This window comes from Lytechinus pictus, chromosome 19 (assembly GCF_037042905.1).
Source record: "Lytechinus pictus isolate F3 Inbred chromosome 19, Lp3.0, whole genome shotgun sequence".
In the NCBI taxonomy this organism is placed as follows: Eukaryota; Metazoa; Echinodermata; class Echinoidea; order Temnopleuroida; family Toxopneustidae; genus Lytechinus; species Lytechinus pictus.
The window spans coordinates 2,945,173-2,972,581 of NC_087263.1; the positions used below are offsets into that span (position 1 = coordinate 2,945,173).

The 27,409-nt window shown below is 36.0% G+C and overlaps 2 protein-coding genes across 7 annotated transcripts in view; both read left to right on the plus strand.

Annotated features, from left to right (window-relative positions):
• The first annotated feature begins 985 nt into the window (after nt 1-985).
• Nucleotides 986-13,303, plus strand: LOC129283390 (alpha-ketoglutarate-dependent dioxygenase alkB homolog 3-like). Of its 2 annotated transcripts, none has more exons than XM_054919223.2 (9): nt 986-1,129; nt 2,274-2,367; nt 2,845-3,050; nt 3,962-4,009; nt 4,570-4,673; nt 5,065-5,153; nt 5,865-6,074; nt 7,944-8,042; nt 9,940-13,303. In XM_054919223.2, the coding sequence occupies exons 2-9, from the start codon at nt 2,299-2,301 to the stop codon at nt 10,012-10,014; spliced, it is 900 nt and encodes a 299-aa protein (XP_054775198.2). In that variant the 5' UTR covers nt 986-1,129; nt 2,274-2,298; the 3' UTR covers nt 10,015-13,303. The 2 variants fall into 2 exon arrangements, with proteins under 2 accessions (XP_054775198.2, XP_063969952.1); XM_064113882.1 differs by having other exon boundaries at nt 1,059-1,129; nt 2,278-2,367.
• A 2,111-nt stretch (nt 13,304-15,414) lies between these two features.
• The window catches only part of LOC129282551 (golgin subfamily A member 4-like), a 46,009-nt gene continuing 34,014 nt past the window's right edge, over nt 15,415-27,409 (plus strand). For 3 of the 5 annotated variants that reach the window (XM_064114101.1, XM_064114100.1, XM_064114102.1), the window contains exons 1-6: nt 15,415-15,532; nt 16,947-17,080; nt 17,750-18,016; nt 18,376-18,612; nt 19,573-19,695; nt 25,051-25,230. In XM_064114101.1, the coding sequence (XP_063970171.1) occupies nt 16,988-17,080; nt 17,750-18,016; nt 18,376-18,612; nt 19,573-19,695; nt 25,051-25,230 (900 nt within the window). In that variant the 5' untranslated portion in view covers nt 15,415-15,532; nt 16,947-16,987. The remainder of the gene's footprint in view (nt 15,533-16,946; nt 17,081-17,749; nt 18,017-18,375; nt 18,613-19,572; nt 19,696-25,050; nt 25,231-27,409) is intronic. The other 2 variants (XM_064114103.1, XM_064114104.1) reach the window with 1 other exon arrangement.

A 27,409-nucleotide genomic window follows, 5' to 3' on the forward strand; every position in this document is an offset into this window, starting at 1 on the left:
TCACATAATATGCCTGATGAACTTGTATGGTATTTGGGCTTCATGTCCATGGTATTCCTGACTGATACATTATGATCGCCCAATTTGCCACAATAATAATGATCGTTATTACTAGTATTGTATTTGTCAGTTGGCATTAGCATTTGCCCATGGTGCCACCGATTTCCAGATTTGGTGCTTGTTTCTTCTGGTATGATTGAGCCCAAAATCTTAATTTGAACACGGGCCCTTCTCACAAGCGCCTCGGGGTCCTAAAATCTATTCATTGTATTATAAACTTGTGTAAATATACAGTGATCATGTATTATGTTATATGTTTGGTTTTGAATAAATTCATTCATTCCCTCATCCATCCATTCATTCATCCATTTATTCGTTCATTAATTCATTCATCCATCAATTTATTCGTTCATTCATTCATTTATCAATTTATTTATTCATTCATTCATTGATTCCATCCATTTATTAGTTCGTTCATCCATTCATTTACTCATTTTTTCATTCATCCATTTATCATTCACTCGTTCATTCATTCATTCATTAATCCATTCATTCATTCATCCGTCTATTTATTCGCTCATTCATTCATCATTCATTTAGTAGCCATGTAGGCCCTATCGCAAAAAACCTTGCAAATTATGATTACTTCATTATAATGGAGTAATATATTTAAATGACAAATATATTTGTCATTTAAAATCGAATTAAAAAAAGATTCAACACGAGAGACGATATTCATTTTAGAAAGTAAAATTAATGTTTCATTCAAAGTTTAATAGAATAAAATGACATATTATTCTAGTAATAAAGTAGTATAATGGCCATGCATTCATACACAAACACAAAATAAAGAAATTTAAGTTTGATACTGAAAAGATTTAACTTAAACTGACAGGAAAAATTGTAGAGGTACCGGTACATTTTTAGGTTGCCTGTTTATCCATTTAGATTTTTTTTAATTCCTTTGTAAACAAACTGCATTTTCATCTTGAAGTAAGGCTAGATATGTTTCGTAAACATTACTTCAGCTGAACGAATTTATTTTGCTTCTTAATCTTTGCATTTTTTTATGCTATTTACTTAATCCCAAGGTTACCATCTTTAGTTAAGTGTTGTATTATACTGAAAGGTAAGCCCATGAATTCATACAGTATATTCGTGATAGTGATAGTTGAATAACGTCAACTAACTTGGAGTTTAAATAGCTCGAAAACGATTACCTAAGTTCCTCCCTGTAGATGTGCTGCATTTGGATATTACCAATACGTACAATTCGTGCACAAGTATCATGGAATCGTGATTAAGCGTATTCCTTTGCATGTGTAATGGATTGCACGCGCCGGTAATCAGGATGGCATCACTGAGTCACCTTTGATACAATCCTCGCTGTTTTAGTCGTGTGAGTGATACTGATAGGATCCCTTTCATATTATAACATTGATTTAAATGGGAAGTTGTCCTAGATCTATATTTATTAATAGTTTATTGAGAATGAAAACTACATTACATAGATTGGCCTGGCTTGGTCGGGGGGGGGGGGGGGGGGGGGGGGGGTCGGGTGTCTGGACACTTTCTTTATATTTTTGAAGCCTTCTTTTTTTCTTCTTTTTTCATTGACTTTGTCGGACTTTGGATTAAACTAAAATATGAATTCAATAGTTGCAATCATCTTCTTTTTTGTTCTCTATAAATAGTATAATTAATATTTCCTAACATTTTGATTTTGTACTAAAAAAGTCTAAAAACTGATGAAACTTCGCTTGTAAATTTTTCCAAATGACTCAAAAATTGATCGTCCACGTCCAGACACAACAACTGGGTAAACAGTACTACAGGCATATCATGTCTCATCATCCCCCTCCATTTCCACGTACACTAGAAAGTGAAATCACTTTGGTTTTGTCTCGATATTAAACTCCTTGCCTTGAAATGAAACGTATCTCAGCAATTATATTATTTATGATAATTTTTCATTGTGCTGTATATATTGTTAAAATGAATACAGTGGCAGTCAGCAATCTTTGAGCATAGTTTACACTCGGGTCCAGAACAATAGAGTGACCAAGCCAGAACAATAGAACAATATATTCACTGGACCATTTTTTTTGTTCTTGCTCGAGTGTAAAATCGAGTGTAAACTATGCTCAAAGATTGCTGACTGGGTCTGTAACTATTCCTAAGGCTAAGTTCAAGTATTTTTATACTAGTACAAGCAGAGTTAATTAATTACATTTCAACATCCAGTCAAATCAATAACATTTTGTTGTAATCAGGTAGCCCTGCATACAGCTTGATAAAATGGCCGATAACAAGAGACAGAGAGCAAGAATACAAGGATCATGGGCTGCCCCACCATCCAAAGGAAAGGTGATAAAATAATGTTAATGATTGGATTGGTGATGATGATGATGATGATGATGATAATGGTGGTGGTGGTGGTGTTGGTGGTGGTGGTGGAGATGAGGATTATGATGATGGTGGTGGTGATGATGATCAATGATGATGATGATGATAATGATGGTGGTGGTCGTGGAGATGATGGTGGTGGTGGTAGTGGTGATGATGATGGTTATGATGGTGATGATGATGGTGGTGGTGGTGGAGATGATGATTATGATGATGGTGGTGGTGGTGGTGATATACTGATGATCAATGATGATGATGATGATGATGATAATGATGGTGGTGGTGGTGGTAGTGGTAGTGGTGATGATGATGGTTATGATGGTGATGATGATGATGGTGGTGATTATGATTATGATGATGGTGACGATGATGATAATTGATGGTGATGATGATAATTAATGATGTTTTTTTTGTTTTGTTTTATGTGTGTGTTTACAGGCCAGAGGTAGGCCTACTGGTCCAGGCCCTGGATCAAAGCCTCCATCTAGACCAGGTCCCAACCCCAATGCAGTGTCCATGACAAGTAAGACCCCAGAGACTACAACATCTCCTACAACAAAGGGCCAATCAGATTGTCTGCCGCAGACACTGACATTTACAGAGACAGGTCCGATAAGAAGAATTCCTGAACCAAAGGAGATTGTGTAAGTGTTTAAACCACCCTTAAGTTTTGGTAAATCCTTCAAAAAGTATCGGAAACTAGTCCTGGTGGGTGTTTCATAAATCCGTTTTTGAGTTAAGAGCGACTTTAAGAACGACTTGTGATCCTTTCTTGTGGTCAATGGTATATTCATTGGGGATGATTTAGGAATGTTCACCAGTCTTTCTTACAGTCGCTCTTAACTTACGAACAGCTTTATGAAACGGCCCCCAGGGGGTGTTTCACAAAGATTTAAGTGTGACTTAGAGTCATGCCTAAACGCCAACGCACACATGATGAATACGCGTTTGTGCGTGTCTCCTGAGCACGATCTGGCCAATGCGGTGATGCGCTGTGTACTACAAGCAACTAAATTTAAGTGCTACTCTAATTCATAATGAAATTTTTGTGAAACACCTTCCAGGTCATTACTACTCGTACATTAGATGAGTTTTTGTGTCCTAAAGCTGTTATTGTGTGGATGATATGAGATCAAAACATCTACTTGAGGGTTTTTTCTTTTATATTGTATGAGTATGTTGAGAAATTAGGAAATATTTTGGCAATCTCAAACTTTGTTCTTCTCTTTTTTTCCAAAATGTTTAATATACAAGTAGCCCATTAAAACAAAACAGATAACCATTGTTTTTTAACCTAAATAACTTGGCAACTATTCATTATTATGAATAAAGGTAAAAAAAAGTGTATATGTGCAATACAGATATGTGAAAGGAAAAGATCATGAAATTTCGGTGAAAAAAAAGTTTACTTGCTGATTTGAACAGGCCTATGTAGCATCTAGATAGTGTTTGCCTATTCATAGTTAAGCACACTTGCTGACAGAGAAGAGAAGTTATTCAAGAAAAAGCCTTCCAATTTTTTGCTGTAAAATACTTTTGTTTTTTTATTTTGCAGGAAAGATGGGTCTTATGTGATCAGTGTGGAACCTGGAGGGGAGGCTAGGTAAGATTTGACTTAGTAGTAACTTTGTATTTCATAATGTATACCACCAACGTTTATTAATCATGAAAGGCATTAACCGATTGACTACCAAGTTCTATGATTGCCATAAGACTTTGTACATGGACCACCCCGTCCCAGAATGCAACAGGTTAAGGCACCCATTGGCCTGTTGTACATTCTTGTTCTTCTTTTGTGGAGTGTTGTAGCCCAGTGGATTAGTCTCCTATCTTTGAAATAGAGGGTCGTGGGTGCGAATCCCAGCCATGGCGTAATTTCCTTCAGCAAGAAATTTATCCACATTGTGCTGCACTCAACCCAGGTGAGGTGAATGGGTATCCGGTAGATTCATTCCTTTAACACTTTAGCGCCTATTAATATGGCAGCTCAGCTACAGCTGGGGTAATAATATGATACCAAGTATCAAAGCGCAGTTGAGTATATGTACATAGTAACTGCACTATATAAATGGACATATTATTATATCGTAACATTGTTTTTAACATTTTGTGTAACTTTGCAAACCGCTTTATTCAAGCGCCTCCTTATCTTTCTTTGTATAGGATTACTCTAACAAGGGATTTTTTGCTGCCTGAAGAAGCCGATTATGTGTTTGCTACGCTACGAGATGAGATCCCCTGGGCTCAGAAACAGAACTGCATACAAGGTTTGTATCAGGCAGAAAATAATGTTTTATTTTCGGGGGCCACGTATCAAAACCTATTGCCTAAATCTTTAAAGTAAGCTGTAACAGCTTTTACAGTGAATCAGGATTTCCCGGGGCTCTTTTTTTTATTTTCAAGGCTCTTTAGAGAATTTCAGTGCCGAAACTTATATGTAATTTATTGTATGTATTTATTTTAATGTTCAGAATTTTAAGTATTCATGGCTTTATGCATTTTCTTTGCAGATATAGTTCATATTAATTCACAAATTTGGGAGCTACATATACTATGGATGATTTGTTCAATTTTTTAAATATGCCGACAATGCATTCTTGCAGTATATCCAGTCTTGTTACTTTTTCACTTTTATATATTTAATGATTTGTTATTCAGGACAAACATTTGATGAGCCAAGGCTAACATGCTGGTTTGGGGAATACCCCTATGCTTACACCAAAGTCAGATGGGAAAAAAATACAGATGTGAGTTCTATTCATTTCATATTACAGTTCGTTTATTCAAACATAAAATAATATAAAGAAATATAAACCCGAAAGACATGACCCTTACGCATAAAAAACAGATTTCTCAAATTTTGTTGTCGTTACTTTGTAATATAGCTGTACATAATTCATATTACAGTTTGTTTATTCAACCATAAAATAATGTAAAGAAGTACACACCAGTAAATACCAAATAGATCTATATTTTTCCGTGTGATCTTAAATACATGTTTATTTTCCCTTCGGGAACGATATTATCCCTTGGGAAAATGTAAATCTGGCCGTCCAATTCAATTGAATTGAATTCAAATTTTACTTTGCATATAAGATAAAAAAATACAAAGAAACATCAAATGTGAGTTGACACAAAATCAATTGTGTGGCTTTCCATGAAGGTTATAGAAAACCTGTAAGGTTGATTGCCGAAACATTGTAAAACACAACATAAATAACAACAATAATATTAATAATAAAACACAAAATCTCTTATCAGCAATGAATTCAACGTAGGAAAGGAAGGAAGGAGAAAAAAAAATTGTATATTAATACCCCGTCAGCCAATATTTATATAATATGGATTGTTGCTGGTCCTGATGATGAAAAGCCATTTACATGTAATTTTGTTTCATTTTTTTTACCATTGCTGCTACCATACTAACATTTAGCCTTGTTCTCTCCTTTCTACATTAGTGGAATGAAACTTTGCTTTATGTGAAAAGTCGTATCGAAGAGAAGACCGGACAAACCTTCAACAGCTGCCTTCTGAACTACTACCGTAGTGGCAAAGACCACGTCTCCTGGCATAGCGATGATGAGCCCTCGCTTGGGTCGAAACCTGCAATCGCCTCCGTCTCCCTCGGTGACTCAAGGACGTTTGAGATGAGGAAAAAGCCTCCTCCTGTAAGTTTGGTTGTGCTCTTAATTTAATAATAATAGCTGGATTTATAAAGCACTTTTTAGCTGAGGATAAAAAGCGCTGCTATTATTACTCCCAGCTTTAGCTGTGCCGCCATGTAAGCACTGAAACATTCAAAGAATTTCTTCTTACCAGTACCCATGTACCTCACCTGGGTTGAGTGCAGCAAAATGTGGGTATATTTCTTGCTGAAGGAAAACACGCTAGGGCTGGGAATCGAACCCAAATCACTCTGATCGAAAGACAAGAGTCCTAACCACTGCCTCATTGATGATTTAGTGGGTTGTAACTTTTAACAAAGGAAGTGTGAAATCAACATTTCAGGATGAAGTTAACACATTTTTGACAATCCACTCAAAAGTTAGCCTATAATCCAGGCGGCCGCATCACACATATTGTTGACGCATCAGACTCGTTAAGACTAATACAGTAGCTGGAGCCTCCGCCTTGATTATAGGCTACCCCCAGGCAATTAACAAGTCTGCAAAAATTAATATTGAGATTTTTAATAAGTGGATCCTAAGCTTTATTCAATGAATATGTCAAGTAGCATAGTTTTTATAGCTTATATTTTATCCGTCATAATAATAACCTGAACAGGCGATTGGTCTAAACCACATCATGTTACTAAAGATATTCCAACCAACGTTTCGAATTGAGCAAAAATGCTGTAAATCATAACATCTGAGGTCACAAGTCGAGAATAGTACAAACATTATAAGGCTTGATGGTTGGGGCTTCAATCAAATACATGGAGATTGTATTTTATAGCAATGCGTGTACATGCAGTGACCAATTGCCTTCATCAGATTTTATTATGATTTTTCACTTAAAGACCAGGATTCTTTATTGTTATTCATTCAATTACGTTTCTTATCTGTTGTATTTTATAACAATGATGGATATTAAACAAATATATCAGGCTTTGAGAAAGTATAGTGGAATTATTTATCCGAGGTTGGTCTGGCAATTACTATTTTCCCGAGGGGCGATTAAGCCCCGAGGAAAATATAGTAGTTTTGCCAGTCCAACCGAGGATTAATAATTTCCACTATGCTTTCGAATGAAACGCCTGATATATTTGTTTTATATCCTACTTTTAATAATTTATAACCAAAATCTATGCGCTGAGCTTGCAAAGTCCAGTTACTTGCGTTGAATTACCTACTTTTCTCCGAGCCACCGCGCTCAGCGGAACGCAGATTAGTGCCTGCGCCGACGCATCACGGGACTTGCCCGGGAGAGAGAGCTCGCTGGCTGGTGCGCCCGAGAGTTTAGCTAAATATCCAGTTTTCTGAAATGATGACGTCAGAATATTGGTATAGCGAAAAATATATCGAGGTCACGCAACATCATAGTTGAAATATATTTGGTCACATGATGCTATTTGAACCAATCACTATACAGGATTCAATCTATGTAGGATATAAAACCAACTATATACGGCATTCGATCAGAGGTTTGGTGAAACTCTGTGGTTCCCTCAGGAACCCTAGTTCCACCCACCTCCTCTGGCTGCCATACATATTTGTTCAATAGCAGTATGTGACTTCATTGATAACTAACAAGTTTTATGAAATACAACCATGGTCATATGTGAAAAAACCTTTGGCCAAAATTTACAAAGGTGGTTTTGAAAACTATCGGTTGAACCCGTGGTTTATGCAGATTTCCTGTATAAGTTACGCTTCGTTTATACTGCATTTAAACAAAAATATCCAATGCTGGTGCATGCTTTTGTCACAGTATGCCCAATGGACACATGTTGCCATCATGGTTAAGCACGCTATCTTGTTCATGAGTCCACTGTTTTGAATTAATGAGTCCACTCTTCAATACGTCTTGTCAAACAGGAAGAGAATGGAGACTATACGTACACAGAGAAACTTAAGATTCCGCTCACACATGGCAGTTTACTCATGATGGAAGGAGCTTCTCAGGATGATTGGCAGGTATGTAAGGTGGGGTCAGGTCAGAGGGAAAAAAAATAAATGGGGGCTCTGGGCGTTCTTGCCCCCGAAATACTCAAAAGAGCCCTGGAAAAATAGAAAATTACCCCGGGAAATCTCCATTCACTGTAATGTTACAGGTTCCTCAATGTTTCAGATTTATCCAGTCTGTTGTGAGAAGTACCCCCCAAAAATTACAAAAAAATTATAATTTTTTGGCAGAGTCAGGGGATTTCTGGAAATTTGGAAAATTTGGAAATACTTTCTTTGGAATCAATGTCTTTGAAAGTTCGATAAATTGCCAGTATTTCACAGGAACTCATGGGAAATAATGATTTACTCTTGAAATTTTCTCTTAATTTGGTGAAAAAAAGCCTTTCTAAAATTCCAGATATTCCCAGACCCAGCCCAAAAATTATTAATAATAATTTTTTGGCTGGGTCAGGAGATTTCTGGAAATTTGAAAAGGCTTATTCCGGAAGCAATAAGTCTTGGAAAGTTTGATAAATTGCCAGCATCTCATGGGAAATAATGATGACTCTTGAAATTCTCTCTTAATTTGGTGAGGGCTGTATTTTATAATGGCACTCAAATATATGACCAACCACCCCTAAACCACTAATAAGTTGCCAGGGAAGGTTCGCTGTCAATAGCCAAAATAGTAAATTGGTCTTCAAAAAGCCAAAATTCAAAACTTAGCTTTTCTGAAGGAGTGTTTCTTCATCTTTATACTGTAGAAATTGAGTTGTAAAGTTTAATAGAAAACAAGATACAAGAGTTTCTTTGACCCAAGTTTTTCACGGACTGCTTGGAAGTTTCATTGAAATTGCAGAGTGTGCACATCTCATGCTTGAGTAAACACAAACTTCAATTGCTGTTTTCCCCTTATTTTCTGAAGCTCTCACTTTGTTTTCTCTGCATGCAATCAAGTATTTGAGTGAGTTATTGTTGATCAAGTTTGACCAATCATATATCATTTTAGCTTTTAGCTTATAGGACATGCTTGTTCAAACTCAATTAAAGTCTCAAAATTCATTTTGGGTGACTTATTGTTAGTTTTGGGGTGGATGGTCACATATTGAGTTCCTTCTTGACCAAAGTTCTGTTAACCTCTTTGTCACAGACTGGATTTTACTGCTTCTTTTCTGATGAACTAAAGATTCAGGGTCATGAGTTCAAAATTAAAACTGTGTAATGTACTCTTGCTCTGGCGATGGCAAATGAATAACAATTTGGATGCATGCAGTTGAGAATCCATCTACTTTAGATTGTATTAGTTTATTTTATTAATTATGATGCCTAGTTTTATATCAACAGTGTATAATTATGGAACTGATAACCTTGCTTCTTGTACCCGACATTAATTTCAAACCATTTAACGCCTCTATTTTACTTGAATCATTATTACCAGTCCAATATTATGTTAACCATAAAATTACAATTTTCACGTCTTACCCATAATTTTTTTTAACATTTTCTTGTTTACCTACGTATGATTTAAAAATGTTATTTATAGTCGAATTATTGTATAATGTAAATTTTATGTACCCGGTACATGTATGTGTTTTTTTCTTGGATGTCACCTTACAAGTCCAGGTCAGGGTGGAAAGCCTGCGGGCTACAGTAATTTATTTTACTTTTTCCCTTCCCAGGCAACCTGGACTTGTACTGTAGATATCCTTGTTTCTTCCCTTTTTGTACTCCTGTATTTACCGTGTAACTTCATCTTGTTGAAATGCCAAATAAAATAATAATGTACTTTGTCAAGTATCTTTGATTCACTTGCAGGAATTCAGCCATAAAGGCTGCAAGAATGAAATATATAAATGCACATCCAATCAGATTCATGTCATAACTGAATTATTTTCTCCTTCTCCCACCCCCTTACAATTTTTGACAGCATCAGATACCGCGAGAATATCATGACAGGGATGCGAGGATCAATTTAACGTTCAGAACAATATTCCCAGAATGAAGTATATCAACCAAACCGTCATCACTTCTCAACTAACTCTGAAGCTGAGCCGAGATATTTTCACAAGGATTAATCTAATGTTCAGACTGATTTTTCCAGAATAGATAAGATACCAAATAACCAAATTAGATTACAACCAACCAACGGATCATCACATCTTGACTAACTCTGTAACTGGGCCGAGATCTAAGGATTAATCTTAAGTTCAGAACAATATACCCAGAATGAAGTGTATCAACCAACCAATCGACCGGTCATCACATCTCAACCAACTCTAAAGCTAAGCCGGGATATAAGGATTAATCCAACACTCAGAACAATCTACCCTGAGTGAAGTACATCAATCAACCAGTCAACGCATCAATAGCTGACATTGAACCTTTGCCAAGATGTAATGAGTAATTGAATGTTTAGTACAATCTACCCAGAATCAAGTTGATATCAACTAACCAACCAACCAACAGAATGAATGGATCATCACATCTTGACTAACTCTGTAACTGGGCCGAGATGTAGAAGAAATCTGACGTTTAGTACAATCTACCCAGAGTGATGTTGATATGAACCCACCAACCAACCAACTAAATGTCATCACATCTTAGCTAATCATGGACCAAAGCTGAAATGTAAGGAGAAAACTTAAGTTCAGAACATTCTACCTAGAATGAAGTAGATATTAACCAACCAATCACTCAAACCATCTTTATAATAGCTAACATTGAAACACTGCAGATTGACCGAGATGTGAGGATTAATCGAACATTTACTTAGAACACTCGAACACTCTACTTAGATTGAAGTAGATATGAACAAGGTACGTTTAGAACAGTTCTAACAAGCCCATGGCATAGCCGCTGGCATGTGGACTATTTCAAAACTGGGGGCAACTATTCTAATGCCTGCGCAGAATGATGTGTATTACATTTATGTTCTATAAAATAGTCTGTGGGTCCTTGTCATTTGACAAACCGTCCTCAAAACCATGACCAGTCAATAGAGCTAGTCATTAGTACCAGTTGTTAGAACATTTTCCTATTAGCTGAAATAATGGACTGGTCACATGATGCATTTCAGCCAATCATTTGTTTAGGATCCATATCACCATTATATAACACAAATCTGGGAATTGATAAATGCATTGGATGATGTGAGTTGTGTTTAGTTTGCAACATGGCCTAGAGCATCGTCCCACAATGCTAAGTGATCGTTATAATAATTATGATTAATTCAATTGATCATAATGTGCAATCAATACTACATCTCAACTGTGCAATCGCTAAGGTTTGTGGGAACCCCAAATTCCATTCCTGGGTTGTCTAACATGAATGGATATGATTAATATTTATAATTGATTGTCACTTTGCATAAATAGTTTCCAATAGACCTACAGTTCTGCTGAAATGTATAACTCTGGGAAATATTACACGGGGGGGGGGGGGGGGGGGAGAGCCCTGGAAAATGAAAAACTTCCTTATTCATCGCAATGTTAAGCTTATCCAATGTTGCAGATGTAGGCAGTTGGTTGTGAAAGTTAGCCCCTGAAAATGAAATTTGAAAAATCTTTTTTTATCTTATCTTATCTTCTGTGTTACAGGGCTCTATCCTTACATCATGTAATAAATAATGTATCATATTTTTCTTTAAAAAAAAAATTGTTTTGGGGGCACTTTTCCTGACTCGGACCACAGCCAATGGCCTAGAACGTCTAATTTTCATTTTATCTACTTTTTAATTTTGCACTTTATTAAATGAAAATTGGGTTCATAAACAGTTCATCTGATTACATAGTCAAAGAGTTGTTAGGCCCAGTTTGTTATAGATGACATGGATGTAGACAAAATGGTAAAATTGGCTATGTGGCAATTAGACCAAAATTGAGAAGATGAACAGGTTGTAGACAAACTGTGATTAGACCATGTTTGTTTGGACCAAATGGAAATTAGACAAAATAGGTGTAGGCCAAGTGCCATTTTACCAGATTTAGCATGTGACATTGTCTTGTACTATGTGATTTTATGGAACATCATATTGAAGTTATTCTAATATTACAGCTTGTTATAATTTTGATTGTATATATTATACATACAGTACCTGCCAGCTGTCTATTTAATATGGACATTTCAATTTTTGTATTACTGCAAGTCACTTCCATTATTATATGCCTATTGTGTGAAAAATCTGTCTACTAAGTTATATGTAGGGGTGTCGTGGTTATGACTCTCATCTGTCAATCAGAGGGACGTGGGTTTTTTTCCCAGCCATGGCATGTTTTCCTTTGCAAGAAATTTGCCTATATTGTGCTGCACTCAACCCAGGTGAGGTGAATGGGTACCCAGCAAGATAAATTCCTTGAAATGCACGGAGTGCTGGAAGGCAGTTCGAGGTAAAGCTGTGGCTTGTGCTGGTCGATATTTGATTTCAGTATCAATTGATTAATGCTTGCAAAATATCGCTGGTAACATGATATATTCCAGAGTCTGAAAATTCATTATTTACGTTCATTAGCTGCACTGTTGTGAGAGCAAGAAAGGGGATTAAAAGTAACACTTTCATCCGTGCTTTCCATAAAGAGCGGGCATTTGGGTATTGAGTTGATTTAAAGCTGTACAGAGTATTTGTGGTCAATAAATAATAACAATATCGGTATATTTACCCAGGGTAGCCACTTCAGTTCCAAAACTGTTCTGCCAGCAGGCCCTGCTATTATTACCCTGGCTAAGCTAGGCTTCCTATTCAGGTGCACACAGCTTTTTGAGGAATTACTTCCTGCCGGTAGCCATTTACCTCACCTGGGTCGAGTGCAGCACACTGTGGATGAATTCCTTGCTGAAGGAAACTACGCCATGGCTGGGATTCGAACCCACGACCCTCTGTTTCAAAGTCCGGAGACTAATCCACTGGGACACGACCCTCCACGTCATGATTAACTTTTCATAATCAACAATAGGCAGATCGTAATACCATGATATATTAACATAATCAAATACAGATAGATGGCGCTTTATAAATGGGAAACTCTGCCATGTCCCTATTTCCAGCCTCTGTCTTCCACTTTGTCCCACTTTCTTAGGCTTCAGTGTTGTATTATGTAATGAGGTTAATATTTCTCATTAATATATCTCATTTTTAAAATTAAGCATTGATATTCTTCATTGTAGTAATGATTGCTTAACTTAATATGATATGAAACATTTTATGTAGTTATTTTTATTCAAAGTTGATGAATGCAATTGTTGGAAGAGCCAGTATGAATTATTTATGAATTAAATACTGAAATTATTTTTTTTTACATTTTCAATGTTCCCCTGTCATTCATTTCAATTCAATTCCACAATGATTTTAATTAGAACTGTCAAACCTTTAAAAGAAACTGGAAAAGAAAGGGGTGATGACGTGAGAGAGGGAGAGATGAGCTTATTATATATGTGTATATAATATTATATTTTATATGTAGAGAGAGAGAGAGAGAAAGGTAGTATTAGTAAGGCAATTATTATACAAGATGAGAACATTATACAGCAAGGGGCAAGAATATGAGAGACAGAGACGGGGGAAAAACAGAAGAAGAGAAACAGCATATCAAATAAATTATCAAAGAATGTGACCAACCACCCCAAAACCATTAAGTCACCAGGGAAGGTTACAATTGGTATTCAAAAAGCAAAAATTAAAACTGAGCTTGTCTTAAGGAGTATTTCTTCATCTTTAGACTGTAAAATTTCGAGTAGTAAAGTTGAATAGAAAACAAGATACAAGAGTATCTTTAACACAAGTTTTTGAGGAATTCTTGAAAGTTTCATTGAAATTGCAAGGTACAAATCTCATGCTTGAGTGAACAAAATCTTCAAATGTTGTTTTCTTCTTATTTTCTGAAGCTCTTGCTTTGTTTTCTCTGCATTCAATCAAGTATTTGACTGGGTTATTGTTGATCAATTTTGACAAATTATATATCATTTTAAAGCTGCATTGTATGGCTGTGCTTTTTCAAACTAAATTAATATCTTGAAATTCATTTTGGGCGACTTATTGTTCGTTTGGGGGTGGCTGGTCACATATATAACATAGAGAGAGAGAGAGATAAAATTCATGATTGAGAGAGGTGATACCAGAGGGAGAGAGATAGTGAGACACAAAAGCACATGCTGGTCAGGAGCAGTGGAACGGGGGGGGGGGCCTAGAGGGCTTCACCCCTCTCTCCCTTTTCTAAGTAAACATGTAGGCCCTACAAAAACTTTAAAATGACCATTGGCCATCGGATTGTAATTTTCTATATGGTCACCCCCCCCCCCCCCCACTCCACACATACTCGGCTCAGCCCCTCATGTTCAAAACCATTCCGTAGCAGATGAAAGGTTGAACAAGATCGGTCATTATCAAGTCATGAATTTTCAAAAATTAACCTATATTTATAAGCCTACATGGGATAGGCCACAAATTGCGGTGTTCCCCTTTCAATGCAAGATAACACATCAAAAATAATATAGGTCTATAATCTTTTTCAATGATTTTACTCTTAATGACTTCATTTTATGAGAAAACAAAATCAATGTAGGATATATTTTTACCCCCCCCCCCCCCCCCCAGAACACAAAGAAAGGGTGCTACTTTACCGTTGATCTGTTCAGTAATTTACAGATATTCAGTGGGTGGTAGTCACGATGTTTTTTTCAGATTGAGTTTTTAATGCAGTGATCTCATTTTTCTCCCAAACAACAATGACTTGTTCCTATATATATATAGAAAATTTTAGCAAGAATATTGATGAAAAATAAAAACATAGTACAATATGATAAACTAGAGAGTAAACAAAATAAAACAAAAATGAACATAAACACGCACAAGAGGCGGGCCCACTTTTTTGTTTAAAAAAGTCTCTACAGGTGAAATGAAGAAAAAAAAATTATTACTCTACCTACACCTCACCTTCAATTAATGCCTTGATGGGTACCCCCCCCCCCAAAAAAAAAAAATAATAATAATAATAATAATAAATTGATAGATAAATGAATAAATAAATAAAAAATAATAAAAATGCAACACTATATTTATTTATTTATTATTATTTATTTCGTTTTGTTTACCCAGGGTAACCCCATCAGTGGACTAAGCACTGTTTTTCTTGGGGGCCCTGCATACAGGTAACATATGCTATATACATATATTCTATATACATGTATTCTATACACATTTATTCTATAATATACTTGTATTCTGTATTGTCTTTTGAAAAAAAATATATATATATATGTTCATCACACCTTCCTATTGGGGGGATAGATCTGGATGATCTGATATGAACGCTGTGGGCGATAAATTGTTTGCAAAAAAGAATAATAACTAACATAATAAGGAGGAACCCTTTGCATGACTCGACAAGACCGTAGATGGCGATATAAATGTAAACAAGAACGAATACGTGTCGAACTTGACGTCTGCATCAAAGACTAGGTTGTGTTGCTGAAATGGTCAACATTGACTTAATTTTTGTTTCATTGAATATTGGCTACGATTTACGCAGGTAAAGTATGAGTGACGACGTGCTATAATAGAGTAGTGAATAGATTATTCAAAATCGAAGTTTTATGTTGAAATTCTGTACGTTTTTCCGTTTGGCAAACTTTGCATTTGTGCTGTGATTGTGAAACTGCTGAGTGTGTGATCGACAAGTTTGTGAATTGTGGGCTATTTCCATACTGGAGCATTCAATTCTTATGCACGCATAGTAAATGGGCTTTGTCATAATTCTGTGATAGAGTTATTTGAATTGCATAGGGGCTAAATCCCTCGCGTTTGTGTGAACGGTGACCAACTGCCTTGTAACTGTGTTGACAGCTGCAGCTGGCAGCCGTCTGTTTTGAGGAGTTCTTTAACATTTTTTTTTTAATTTCTGCTCGACCGTACAATAAGTTACAGACGGCTCGCGATCGTGCAGCCGCCAGTAGCCGGGGGTTAACACTGCAAAATCATTCTGACGGGGCTCATCAATTTTTGTCTTTTATTATTTCATAAAAATGTATAACAAAAGTTAAGTATAAAAAGAACTGGACCAAAATAAAGATTATTAATATATTCCGTTTTGGGGCTGACATGGCTAAAATGCACCAAAATGAGAAGAAAAAAAACAATGTCAGTGACTTACTTTGCTTTGGCTGTAGCGCAATTCCCACTCCTGGGCCTGGCTTATCCAAACTTAATACATAAACATATGGCCAATGAGTCCCTGGCCCTGTAGGATGGGGGGTCCGGTGTCCGGACACTTTATATTTTTGAAGCCTTCTTTTTTGTCTTTGGATTACACTAAAAACATGAATTCAATAGTTGTAATCATCTACTATTTTGTTCTCTATTATATTTCCTAACATTTTGTACTAAAAATTGATGAAACTTCGCTTGTAATTTTTTCCGAATGACTTTCTAAAGTTGATCGTCCGGACACACAACAACTGGGTATACTGTGTACAGATCAAGTTAGGTCTCTGTAAATGGCGAGTGGAGCCAACGGAGTTCAGTGGAACCACCAATATAACAGCACCTTCTTTATCATCATGATTGTATACGAACCTCGCATTAGTTAAAGGGGATTTTTATTTAAAAAAACATGAAAGAAAATAATTATTTTCATGCAACAAAAGTTGTTATTTTTCCACTTAATTTCTGTTTGAGCCCAAGTGATTTTTATATTATGATAAAGCTGAAGATCTACATGTATAATATGATGTAATTTTTATAAGAAGAGGTATTTTAGGTGGGTCAGCATGCTAAAGTTTAAGGTAGAGAGAGCCTTTTGCCTTAAATTCTGGCACATCTGTCTAGGTTTGTAGATGATGATGATAAAAAGTCTTTAAGTGTGACTTTTGCCCCCCCCCCCTTCATACAAATAAGTATCACAATGCAGTTATTGTACATGTGCACCTGTTCTGTTTCTTAAATAGGCAAAGTTTGAAGTGAGAAGCGAGACTACATAAATGCAGCCATGTGGGGGCGCATGTCCAATTTGATGCAGAATGTCCAGGGCCAGGCCCATGGAGACACGCCCACAGGAGATGATGGAGCAAGAAATCCGCAGGTAAGGGTTCAAAGGTCGTCTGTGAGTTCATTTCACCAGGGGAGCATTTCATGAAACACATAGACAATGATTTTCATTGACCATTGTTATAAGCTACTGAAATCCTTGCATCTGATTGGCTTAGAAGAAGGAAGTCGGTGAAGTTCACTGACAGTTTTCTCTGTGAAACACTTAGAAATTCACTACATCTGTATTAGTCGCTTCAGAGGAATCCACTTTTCACCATATTTTGTACAGCTGTTGAGATGGAAAAGTGATTAAATGAATTTAGGAAGTGCATGGTTTCTTCTTAAATGAAAATTAAAACAAACATGTGAGATGAAAGACAGATCCCTTAATGAATAATAGTCTGATCAATTCAATTTTTATCAAAAACCAGATGTAGTACTAAGTACCATTTGGAACTGGGCTCGTCGGGCATGATATAGCTTAGCATATACCATAGAATTTGATCAGTTAAGGTCATAGCATCCTCTTCCTTCTCCAAACTTCCCTCTTCTAATAATCTTAATTCCCCTCTTCATCTTTTCCCATTTTCCTCCTTCCCCTTTTCCTGCTCCTGCTCCTCCTTTCTCCTTTTCCCCTTCTCATCCCCTTCTCCTCTTCTACTGTTCCTCCTCCCTGCTCCCCCTATTCTCTCCTCCCTTCTCACCTCCCCTTTCATAACAGGATACCAGTATGTCATCACCTGGTGATGCCAGCTTCGTCTCGGCTGGTGACACAAGCTTCGCCAGCACCTCTGACGCTCAGGATCAGCTTGAAGAACAGAACCGCCTTGTCTCACAACTCAAAGACATGATCAGACAGAAGGATAAAGAGCTGGTCGAGTCAAGTGCAAAGCTGTCTAAATTCAAACTCCAGGCCAAGGCCAAGATCACGACTCTGACTACTCAATTGGAAGCTGCCAAGAAAGGACGTAGTGGAACGGAAGAAAAGGTATCATTGTTTTCAGCCTGAGGACTTGTATTTCCTTGAAATTGTGGGATTTTTTTCATCTGTTTTAGCGGAAACTGATCATAGACCCATTTCCATCACCCCTAGTTTCAAATTATTCCACTCTTTCTTATCATGCAAATTAGCTTGATCAGATTGCATGTCATTAAAACCCAAGTGGATAATTCACTTTGCTTATTTTCAAAGAAAGGACACTCTTTTTTACACTAGTTTCTTGGAGCTGAAAGATGGATTTCTCCAGTGTTTATTTCATGGCATTACAGAAGGGTCAGACATTTTCTCTCTCTTTAAAAAGAAATCATACTGAGTTGTTATGTTAATGTTGTACTTTGAAATGGTAGGGTGAAGCCGCAGGTGGAGACGATGCATCCAGCCGCGGGAAGCTCCTCCTCCTGAAGAAGAAGCTTGATGAGAAGGAAGGCGCCCTCAAAAACAGCGTTGAGAAGAGGGCTAAGCTGGAGGAGGTGGTAAACTCTAAGCAGGAGCTATTGAATGAGAGAGATGGTAGGATAGCGCAGTGCGAAGGAAGGATTGATGAGTTGGAGGAACAGGAGAGGAAAAGAATAGCTGAACTTCAGGTGAGTGGAAGACAACTAAGTGGATGATTGTCATTTGATAATAATCATGACAATGATCCGCTTTTATATAGCGCTTAATACATCGCAAGGATGTCTCTAAGCACTTGACATATATATTATTACCCCAGTACTAGGTTCCTGGCATGCCCGCATACAACATATGCACTTTATCCACTCCCTGGGGAGCATCCCAATAAGAATTCCAAGACTCAATTGCTAAGGATTCTACATAGGCTTTTGAATCCTACCAGGTACCTATTTAACACCTGGGTAGAGAGTGGCAAAGTGTGGATTGATCCCTTGCCAAAGGAAGCTAGGCCATGGTGGGATTCGAACACATGACCTTCTGATTACAAGGCGAGTGTCAGAACCGCTTGACCATGATGCTTCCACAGTTGTGACCAGGCATGGCCAAACCCACAAGAGGTCAAGAGAAACCATTTTTCAAATAAATTAAATGATTAAATGTCCCTATTGAAAGAGGGGAATCCCAGCTTTAAAATGATATGATCCTAACAAACATTACAAATAGAAGAACATTCACCATCTTAAAATGTTACTCTGGAGAATACAGGGATTAAAGTTAACAAGTCCATTGAAGCCTAGTTACCCTCACCACTATTGTGCAAGTGGGACAAAGGGGATTAGATATTGACATTTTCCTAAAAGGGATTAGTTAATTAGATCCAAAGTTATGACACTAATTAGGCACATCCTGTTCATGATTTTAAACAGAGAAGAATTAATGCAAGAGCTTATCCAGTTTGTTTAATTCATTGGTGCATAACCCCAGAAAAAGCAAGACATGTGTCAAATTGATACTGTCAGAAAGCCTTTTTGATTTGGTTGGTACATCCAATTTTTTAATAGTGCATAGAAAACTCTTTCAAGAAATACTGAAAACTAAAATTTGACCATTCTGACCCAAATCTTGATTTCTTTATACTTCAACAATTACAGGAGAAAGACAAAACCATTGAGAAGCGGGACGCCATGTTGGAAGCTCTCAGAAGTGGGGGTGCTGCTGTCGTCATGGATACGGGTCCTACGACGCAACTCCAAAACAAGATAACAGACTTGGAGGTAACAATTGTGAAAGGAGGGAGTCATAATGTATTAATCCACACCTCCCCTTTACGTGTATGTTTTTGTATTGTGTTTACTTGTGTGTCTAGTACCACGTATTTGTCCCATAAAAGTATACTATTATTTACAATCTTATCAAATGTATGAATACTTGTTTCCATTCAAGTAGCATCATATATATTTCTTTTACATGCATGTCTCATCAAGTGTCCTTTAATTTGGCATACTGCTCACATCTTTTTAAAAACAAAGAAAGAAAAAGAAAAGAAATAAATTGCATGTTGCTCTTATAATTTTTCAATCTTTCTCAACCTTATTCAGCATGATTTAATATTTCCTATTCTATTTTAATTTTATTTCAATTTTTGCCATATTTTTGTCATACATAATTCCATCATATTTCTAATGATCATGATAATGTCTAAATAAAAATAGTCCAGTCAATATAGGGTTTGACCCACCACTAATTGCAACACGAGATATTCCACTGCAATGCTTTCAAGGAAGGTTCCCTAAACAACATACTAAAAGTCCCAAGAAATCCAAGCAGTGGAAATTTATGAAATTTGCATATTATGCAAATTAGCCATAACAAGTTAGAAAAATAAGGAAAATAGCCCAAATATTACAAATTGAGTGTCCAAAACAATTCAATTTGAGCGAAAATTCATGATAAGTAACGGTATTCAATGTTTTTTGTCAAAAGTGCAAAAAAATCTACCTCATTTGCATAATATGTAAATAAGCATCCTTTTATGGAAAAATGTCAAGGTATTGTGATTTTTCTCTCATTATCTGCTTGAAAATGTCATTAATGTTGGAATTTACATGCTGCTATCACTAAGGACGTTGAATACATTTGTATTCATGCAGCTTAGTGTCTGTAGTGTAATTTGCATATTATGCAAATAAAAGTATCTAACATGTTATAAATATTCAAGAAAACACACTGGTGATACATCCCTCAAAAATTGCAAGTAGATTATCTATTGAAATTGGAATATGGCAATACCTTACAGGAAGGTTTCCTAAACACCATATTAAAAGTCCTTAAATATACAAGCATATAGGAAAATCACAAAATTTGCATTTTATGCAAATTAGCCATAATAAATTACAAATAAGGAAAATAATCCAAATATTGGAAATCAAGTGCAATCAATACGAATTGAACTGAAGCCCATGATAAGTTTTACAAATTTATTTATGTTTTAAATAAAAAAATCGTAAATAAATCTACCACATTTGCATATATATGAGCATCTTTATATGGAAAAAAATCCAGAAATTTTGATTTTTCTCACAAAAACAGTTATGAATACATTTCAGTCTAGATCAATATGATGTGATCACTAAGAATGGCAAATAAATTAATAATCAGCTTAATATCTGAAGTGTAATTTACATATTATGCAAATAAGCATCCGACATGTTATAAATATTCAAGGAAACACATAAGTGATACTTTCCTCTAAAATTCCATGTAGATTATGTGTATTAACCATGATGGCCTTCCCTACACTTCTTGCTTGGTTGATATTGAGTTTTGTCACGAGCAGTTACCCCACTCATATTGTACAATGATGAGTCCATTCTACATGGATCCCACTGCTTGAATGTTTCATTATTTCCATCCAAGTCTTGCTCTCTTCTTGACTTTGTATAGAGACTTCGCGTTTCTTGCGAGTATAGTCCACGCTAGCAACTCCTGGATTGCCAAGTGATCAGCACAAGATGTCACACCCGTACAAATAAAAGCCCATTAGCTTCGAATATTTGGTCCTTGTAGCACACCAATTAGCTAATAAACTTGGGGTCCTTGTATTTAAAGCGCTTAATGATAAATCTCCACCCTACATCTCAGAGCTCTTATCTCAGCATAGAGGGAATCTCTCAGCCACACAACCTGGGGTGACAGAGCCTTCTACATCTCTGGACCAAAGCTGTGGAATAGCCTTCCCCAATTTATCAGGAGAGCAGAGACCCAATAAACTTTTGAGTCTTACCTGAAGACCTTTCTGTTCCCCACTCCAACATTATCCCAAGACAAGAATAACTCAATTGTAGCATTACTAGGACAGTATTTAAACTGAATGGTGATCCTAAGAACATTGAAATTTGTGAGATATTTCATATTTTGAGCAAGCGCCATGAGCGCCCAGCTGAGGCGGATACCGACGCTTTACAAGAACCCATCATCATCATCACTTGTCTTGGTGGTGAACATGAGTACTTGCTTGGAACACCCTTAACATCACCATAAAATACCATCCAACATTGATTAGACAGTGCGTACCACTTCCAAGATTTATTTGCCACAATGTGCTACTCATTGGTATACTGTGAGGTTATCCAGAGGAATAAAATTTTATGGTACGACTAAGGATGTTCTTCTGGAGGAATGCTGACTTTAATAGTGTCATGCATATGTACTTTGGACAATCATACAGATCTGTACTGAAATCCGACAAGTCGAGCATAGGAGACTGAATGCCAATCAAGAGGACTTTAACAAGAACACAACGTTAACCATGTCTTCTTCCGACACAAGTTGCCTCAATGAGAGAATGGACATAAGTTGTGTCGGAAGATGTCAAGAGTTTTAGAGAAAGGCTAGGAAGGCTTGCACATTTTAGAGCTCCAAAAGCATCAGTAAGGTAAAGCTCAGAATTGCTACAATGCATTAAAGAGGACCATAAGAGGGTTTGTAGACAAGCCTATAATACATAATTTGTTGACCGGATTGACAATGATTCAGGCTGTAACAATTAGCATGTTGGGAGCCCTTAATATCAATAGCTATGACTACATTGGAATATCATTATTAAAGGAAGGCAAAGATTTTTAGTCTTAGTATTCACCACTGATCATGATGATGATGACGCTGAAGTCCTGGGACCCAGTCCTAACCCAGATATGGCCAGATAACATATTGTTTAGTCAAGCAGGTGTAGCCAGACTACTGAAGAAATTGTTAAAGAAAACAACCTGCATGAAGCTACTAGGCCAGACGGAATCTCTGCTGCACTTCTTAATGAGACTACTCATCAGATCTTACCTGCCATAAGTTTGCTTTTCCTGGCCTCCCTTTATCATGTTTATGCGGTGAAATTTCAAGAAAGTCTAAGTCGTTCCCATCCATATAAGAAAGGGTTGTCAATTCTAACAAACTACACACCAATTCAAATACTGTGCTTTGTTCTTGCCAAACCCATCATCTTGTCAGACTAACGCTTAGGAAGCGAAGAACATATTTCCAGCATTTTTCCTTGAATATAAATCATATTAGGATATATTTGAATGCTTAGTGATAGCAGCATATTAATTTGAAAAACTGAAATGTTTTCACTGCAGTCAATGTGATAAAAATCTAAATTTCTTGACATTTTCCATATAAGGATACTTATTTGCATAATATGCAAATGAGGCATATTTGCTAGATTTTTTAAATAAAGACATTGAACTTATTGATTCATAATGTTCAATATTACTTGCTGTGGACATTTAATTTGTAATCTTTGGATTAATTTCCTCATTTTCTATTTTTTTTAATGGCTAATTTGCATAATATGCAAATTAATTTTCAGGCATTGGGATGAATTCTCGTGCTTAGTGATATAGTAGCATATTAATGTCAACATTAATGAAATGTTTTCAAGCAGTCTATATGAGAAAAATCACAATATCTTGACATTTTTTCCATATAAGGATGCTTATTTGCATAATATGCAAATGAGGTAGAAATTTTTGCACTTTTGATTGAAAACATTGAATACAGTTATTTATCATGAATTTCCATTCAAATCAAATTATTTTGGACATTTAATTTGTAATCTTTGGATTATTTCCCTTCTTTTTCTAATTTTTCATGGCTAATTTGCATAATATGCAAATTTCATAAATTTCCACTGCTCGGATTTCTTGGGACTTTTAGTATGTTGTTTAGGGGACCTTCCTGGAAAGCATTTCATTGGAATATCTCGTGTTGCAATTAGTGGTGGGTTACCCCCCTATTCTGGCTAGATTGACTGGACTAAAATGCGTATGTGTAAGGAAGCGTATTTAGGTGGACCCTTTTGATCGTAAAACCTTTGGAATGTCATTCTTATGCTTGTAAAGGAGAAATAATCAGAAGTAAGGTAGTATGGTGTCTATGAAAATGTGGCCTGGGCTCCATAACCCAAAATGGTTTCAATCAGTTGTGAAATGACAGTGGCCAATAGAGTCAATTGTTACATGGTTATGTTTTTCAAAATGCTTACAAGGAAGCAATCAGGATTGTTCTTTCATATTTGCAAATATATTATGATTATTTTTTTGATTTGGGCCCTTAATAACTTGATCATGTTTCAATTGCTGTAAAACCAGAGCTGCCAATTCAGTAGGATTGTATCATATTTATTTTGATTTTCAAGGGAAAAGTAACACTGAATAGGATTTGTGCCATTGAAATAGGATTTGTGAAACTTGTAAGACTTGTTTTTTAATATGCATGTTTAAGTTTGTTCATATGTTTTTAAAAAAGTGGGGGGATAGGAATTAAGGCTCGAAATAGGATAAAAAAGGAAATGTAAGATTAAACATGTTTTCTGATTGGGGTTGGCAGCTTAGGTCAAGTCCAGAAAGATGTTGATTTGAATAAATAGAGAAAAATCAAACAAGCATAACAATGAAAATTTCATCTAAATCGGATGTAAAATAAGAAAGTTATGACATTTTAAAGTTTCACCTATTTTTCACAAAACAGTGATATGCACAATTGAGTGACATGCAAATGTGACAGTCAATTATGTCCTTCACTCACTATTTCTTTTATTTTTTGTTGTTTGAATTATACAATTTTTCATTTTTTACATATTTTACAATTAGGATCACCTTGACTGAATCATGTAATATTAAACAATGCTAATTTCACAGGCTTAGGGAATTAATTGTTGTTTCACTTGACAATGAGGAGAAAATTAGAATATTTCATATTTCATACAATAAAATACAAAAGAAATAGTGAGTTGATGACATCATCAGTCTCCTCATTTGCATACCAACCAGGATGTGCATATAACTGTTATGTGAAATTAAGCAAAACTTTGTAATGTCATAACTTTCTTATTTTGCAGCCGATTTTGATGAAATTTTCAGTGTTATGCTTGTTGGATTTTTCTCTTTTTATTCAAATCAACTTTTTGTTGGGGTGGACTTGTCCTTTAAAAAGGCTTAGATTTAATGCTCTCCTGACTAGATAATGGTAACATTTACATGGGTTCCCAGAATCTGGATAGCACATAAAGCCCAAATCAGTTACCGTAGGTCTACATACATGCATGCATTATTCCTGCCATCTCCATAACTTAGAGAATGTTACGCGAGGAACAAGACAGGTCCCAAGAAGTCCTGGAACAGCTTGTCCGCAAGGACCAACTGATCATGGAACAGAGTGATCGGGTCCTGGTCCTGGAGCGCCAGACCCATGGTGCTCAGATGATGACCCAGGACCAGGGAGAGGTCATCGAGGGTAGAGATAGGGCCATTAAGGTAAGATTATGGGATTCCAAGACACCCGCTCTATCGACAATTGCTCATATAGAAAAAAAAATACCGGTACTCCTTATTTCATTTAAGTGATTCTTGACCCTTTCACCAACCCTAATACTATCACCTCACTTTGATCAGGATGTAAGCTCTCTGCAGTCTTTAACCCTAACCTAGTGGCAGATCCAGGATTTCATCACTATGCGGGCCCCCAAAAAAACTGGTGACCTTGGAGGTAGAATCAATGGATATTTTCTTCTTTTTTTTTATCAGTAGCAAAAAAATGAGTCAACAACCCCCCCCCCCCCCCAAAAAAAAAAAATAGAGAAATGAATGAATAAATAAAATAAAAATCTGAAGAAAACAAAGGGGTTGTCCTTGTTTTGTTGGCAATGGCCCAGTTACTTCTTAATATTATAGTTGGTTGTTCCAGCGCCCACCCCCCCCCCCCCCTAATAGATCCAGTAGTCCAGCACTGCCTAACCTTGTGTTATGAGAAAACATGATAGGAGCAATTGTTGGAGTGTATGTGTGGATCATTATTCTAGATAGTGAATGCTGCTTATAGTTTATAGTTTGCAGTGTTTGTTTGGCTTGCAGTTTCATAGCTAACTCTGCATAAAAAATATAAAAAGCTTAGCTGGTATTTCAGCAGTCTCCTAGTCAGAAATCCCCTGTTGAAAATCAATGTACCAGTGCCCATCGATCTCATATCACTATCATAAAACTATTGCTGGTGATGGAGACTGCCATTGTTAGTTTAGCTGGCGAAATCCTTGTGGCTCGTTAGATTTTTCATAAAAATAAAATAAAAGAGTTTTCTTAATATGCTTCTGAGAGGTTCATTTTGGTTACATACATGTACTAACAGTAGTAATAAGGTAAATCATACACCACTAAACCATAAAGAAATAATTATTCTAGTTTGTGTCAAACACCCCTATAACCAGATTTAGTGTGACAAGGCCAGAAACAAATAATTTTTCAGATGCTAAATATTAATGAAAATATTCAAGGTCCAGTTGTGCCATAAAGATTGGATAATAGTCTATGTACCGGAGAATTAAAGGAGCAGTGTTTCGATTGAAAATGCTAAGAATTCATGATTTAACATATTTAAGGTGTTATTTGCTTTTATGCTTTTTATTTTGCTTAATTCTAATGAAACTGACTTTACTTCCATATTTAAAACTTCTAATTCTGTGATTTAATGAGTGGTGAATTCAACCCATATTTCTTCTCGTGCATGATTCTTTCCTAATACTCATGCATTCATTTTATCAGCCTATTCCTATCATGACTTATTTTTATATCATATTGTTTGTACAATAGTAGTTATATACATATTTTTTTTTACAATTGTTTGGATATATAAAGAACATCTTGTTTTGGTATATTTAACATTGGTTAACATTGGATTATGTCTATTGGTTGTCATTCATTCATATTTTTTCATCATTCATCTGATATTTGTGGAACCACAATTCCCATTTTGATTGCAATTTTTACACTTTTTAAAATTGCTACATGTATGTGTGAATTCATGTATCGTTTCTGCAGTTCATCGTTTTTGTTTGTTTTGGTGTTTTTTTTAATGTTTTGCTGTATAAGATGTGGTTTGAATGTGTTTTACTTTTTTATGGTTGTCTGTTTAATTTGTTTATTCTTTTGATGTGTAGAATACTAACTATTCTATTTCAATGCTCCCATTCACTTTATCACCAAAATGATTTTGTCACAAACATTTTAAACCATTTTATAATGTTCTACAGTTTCGAGAAATTCCCCTTAAAGGGCAAAGTGAAGGAACATGCTTTTTACCATACTCATCACATGACTTATTCCAGGAAGGAATGTCATGTTAATCTGGCAATGATAAAATGGAAAACTGACTGAAAGGAAAGTTTATCAAAACTGCTTCCGAATAAAATTTTGTTAATGGTGAACTCAGGAAATGGAGAGTACCTATCGAGTTAACATGATGTGAAATGCTGTGATTACATTCTAATGCTTCATTGATTATGCTACCAATCATTTTGGAATGGGTTTGTACTTTTTAAAGCAGACAGTGAAGTAGTACTAGTAAATCACCAATAATTTTCATCTCAATCTTTCAAAAACTGTTGAGGAAAACATACAGTAAACTTCTCATTCCAATAGAAGGACATTTCTATTTTTCAGA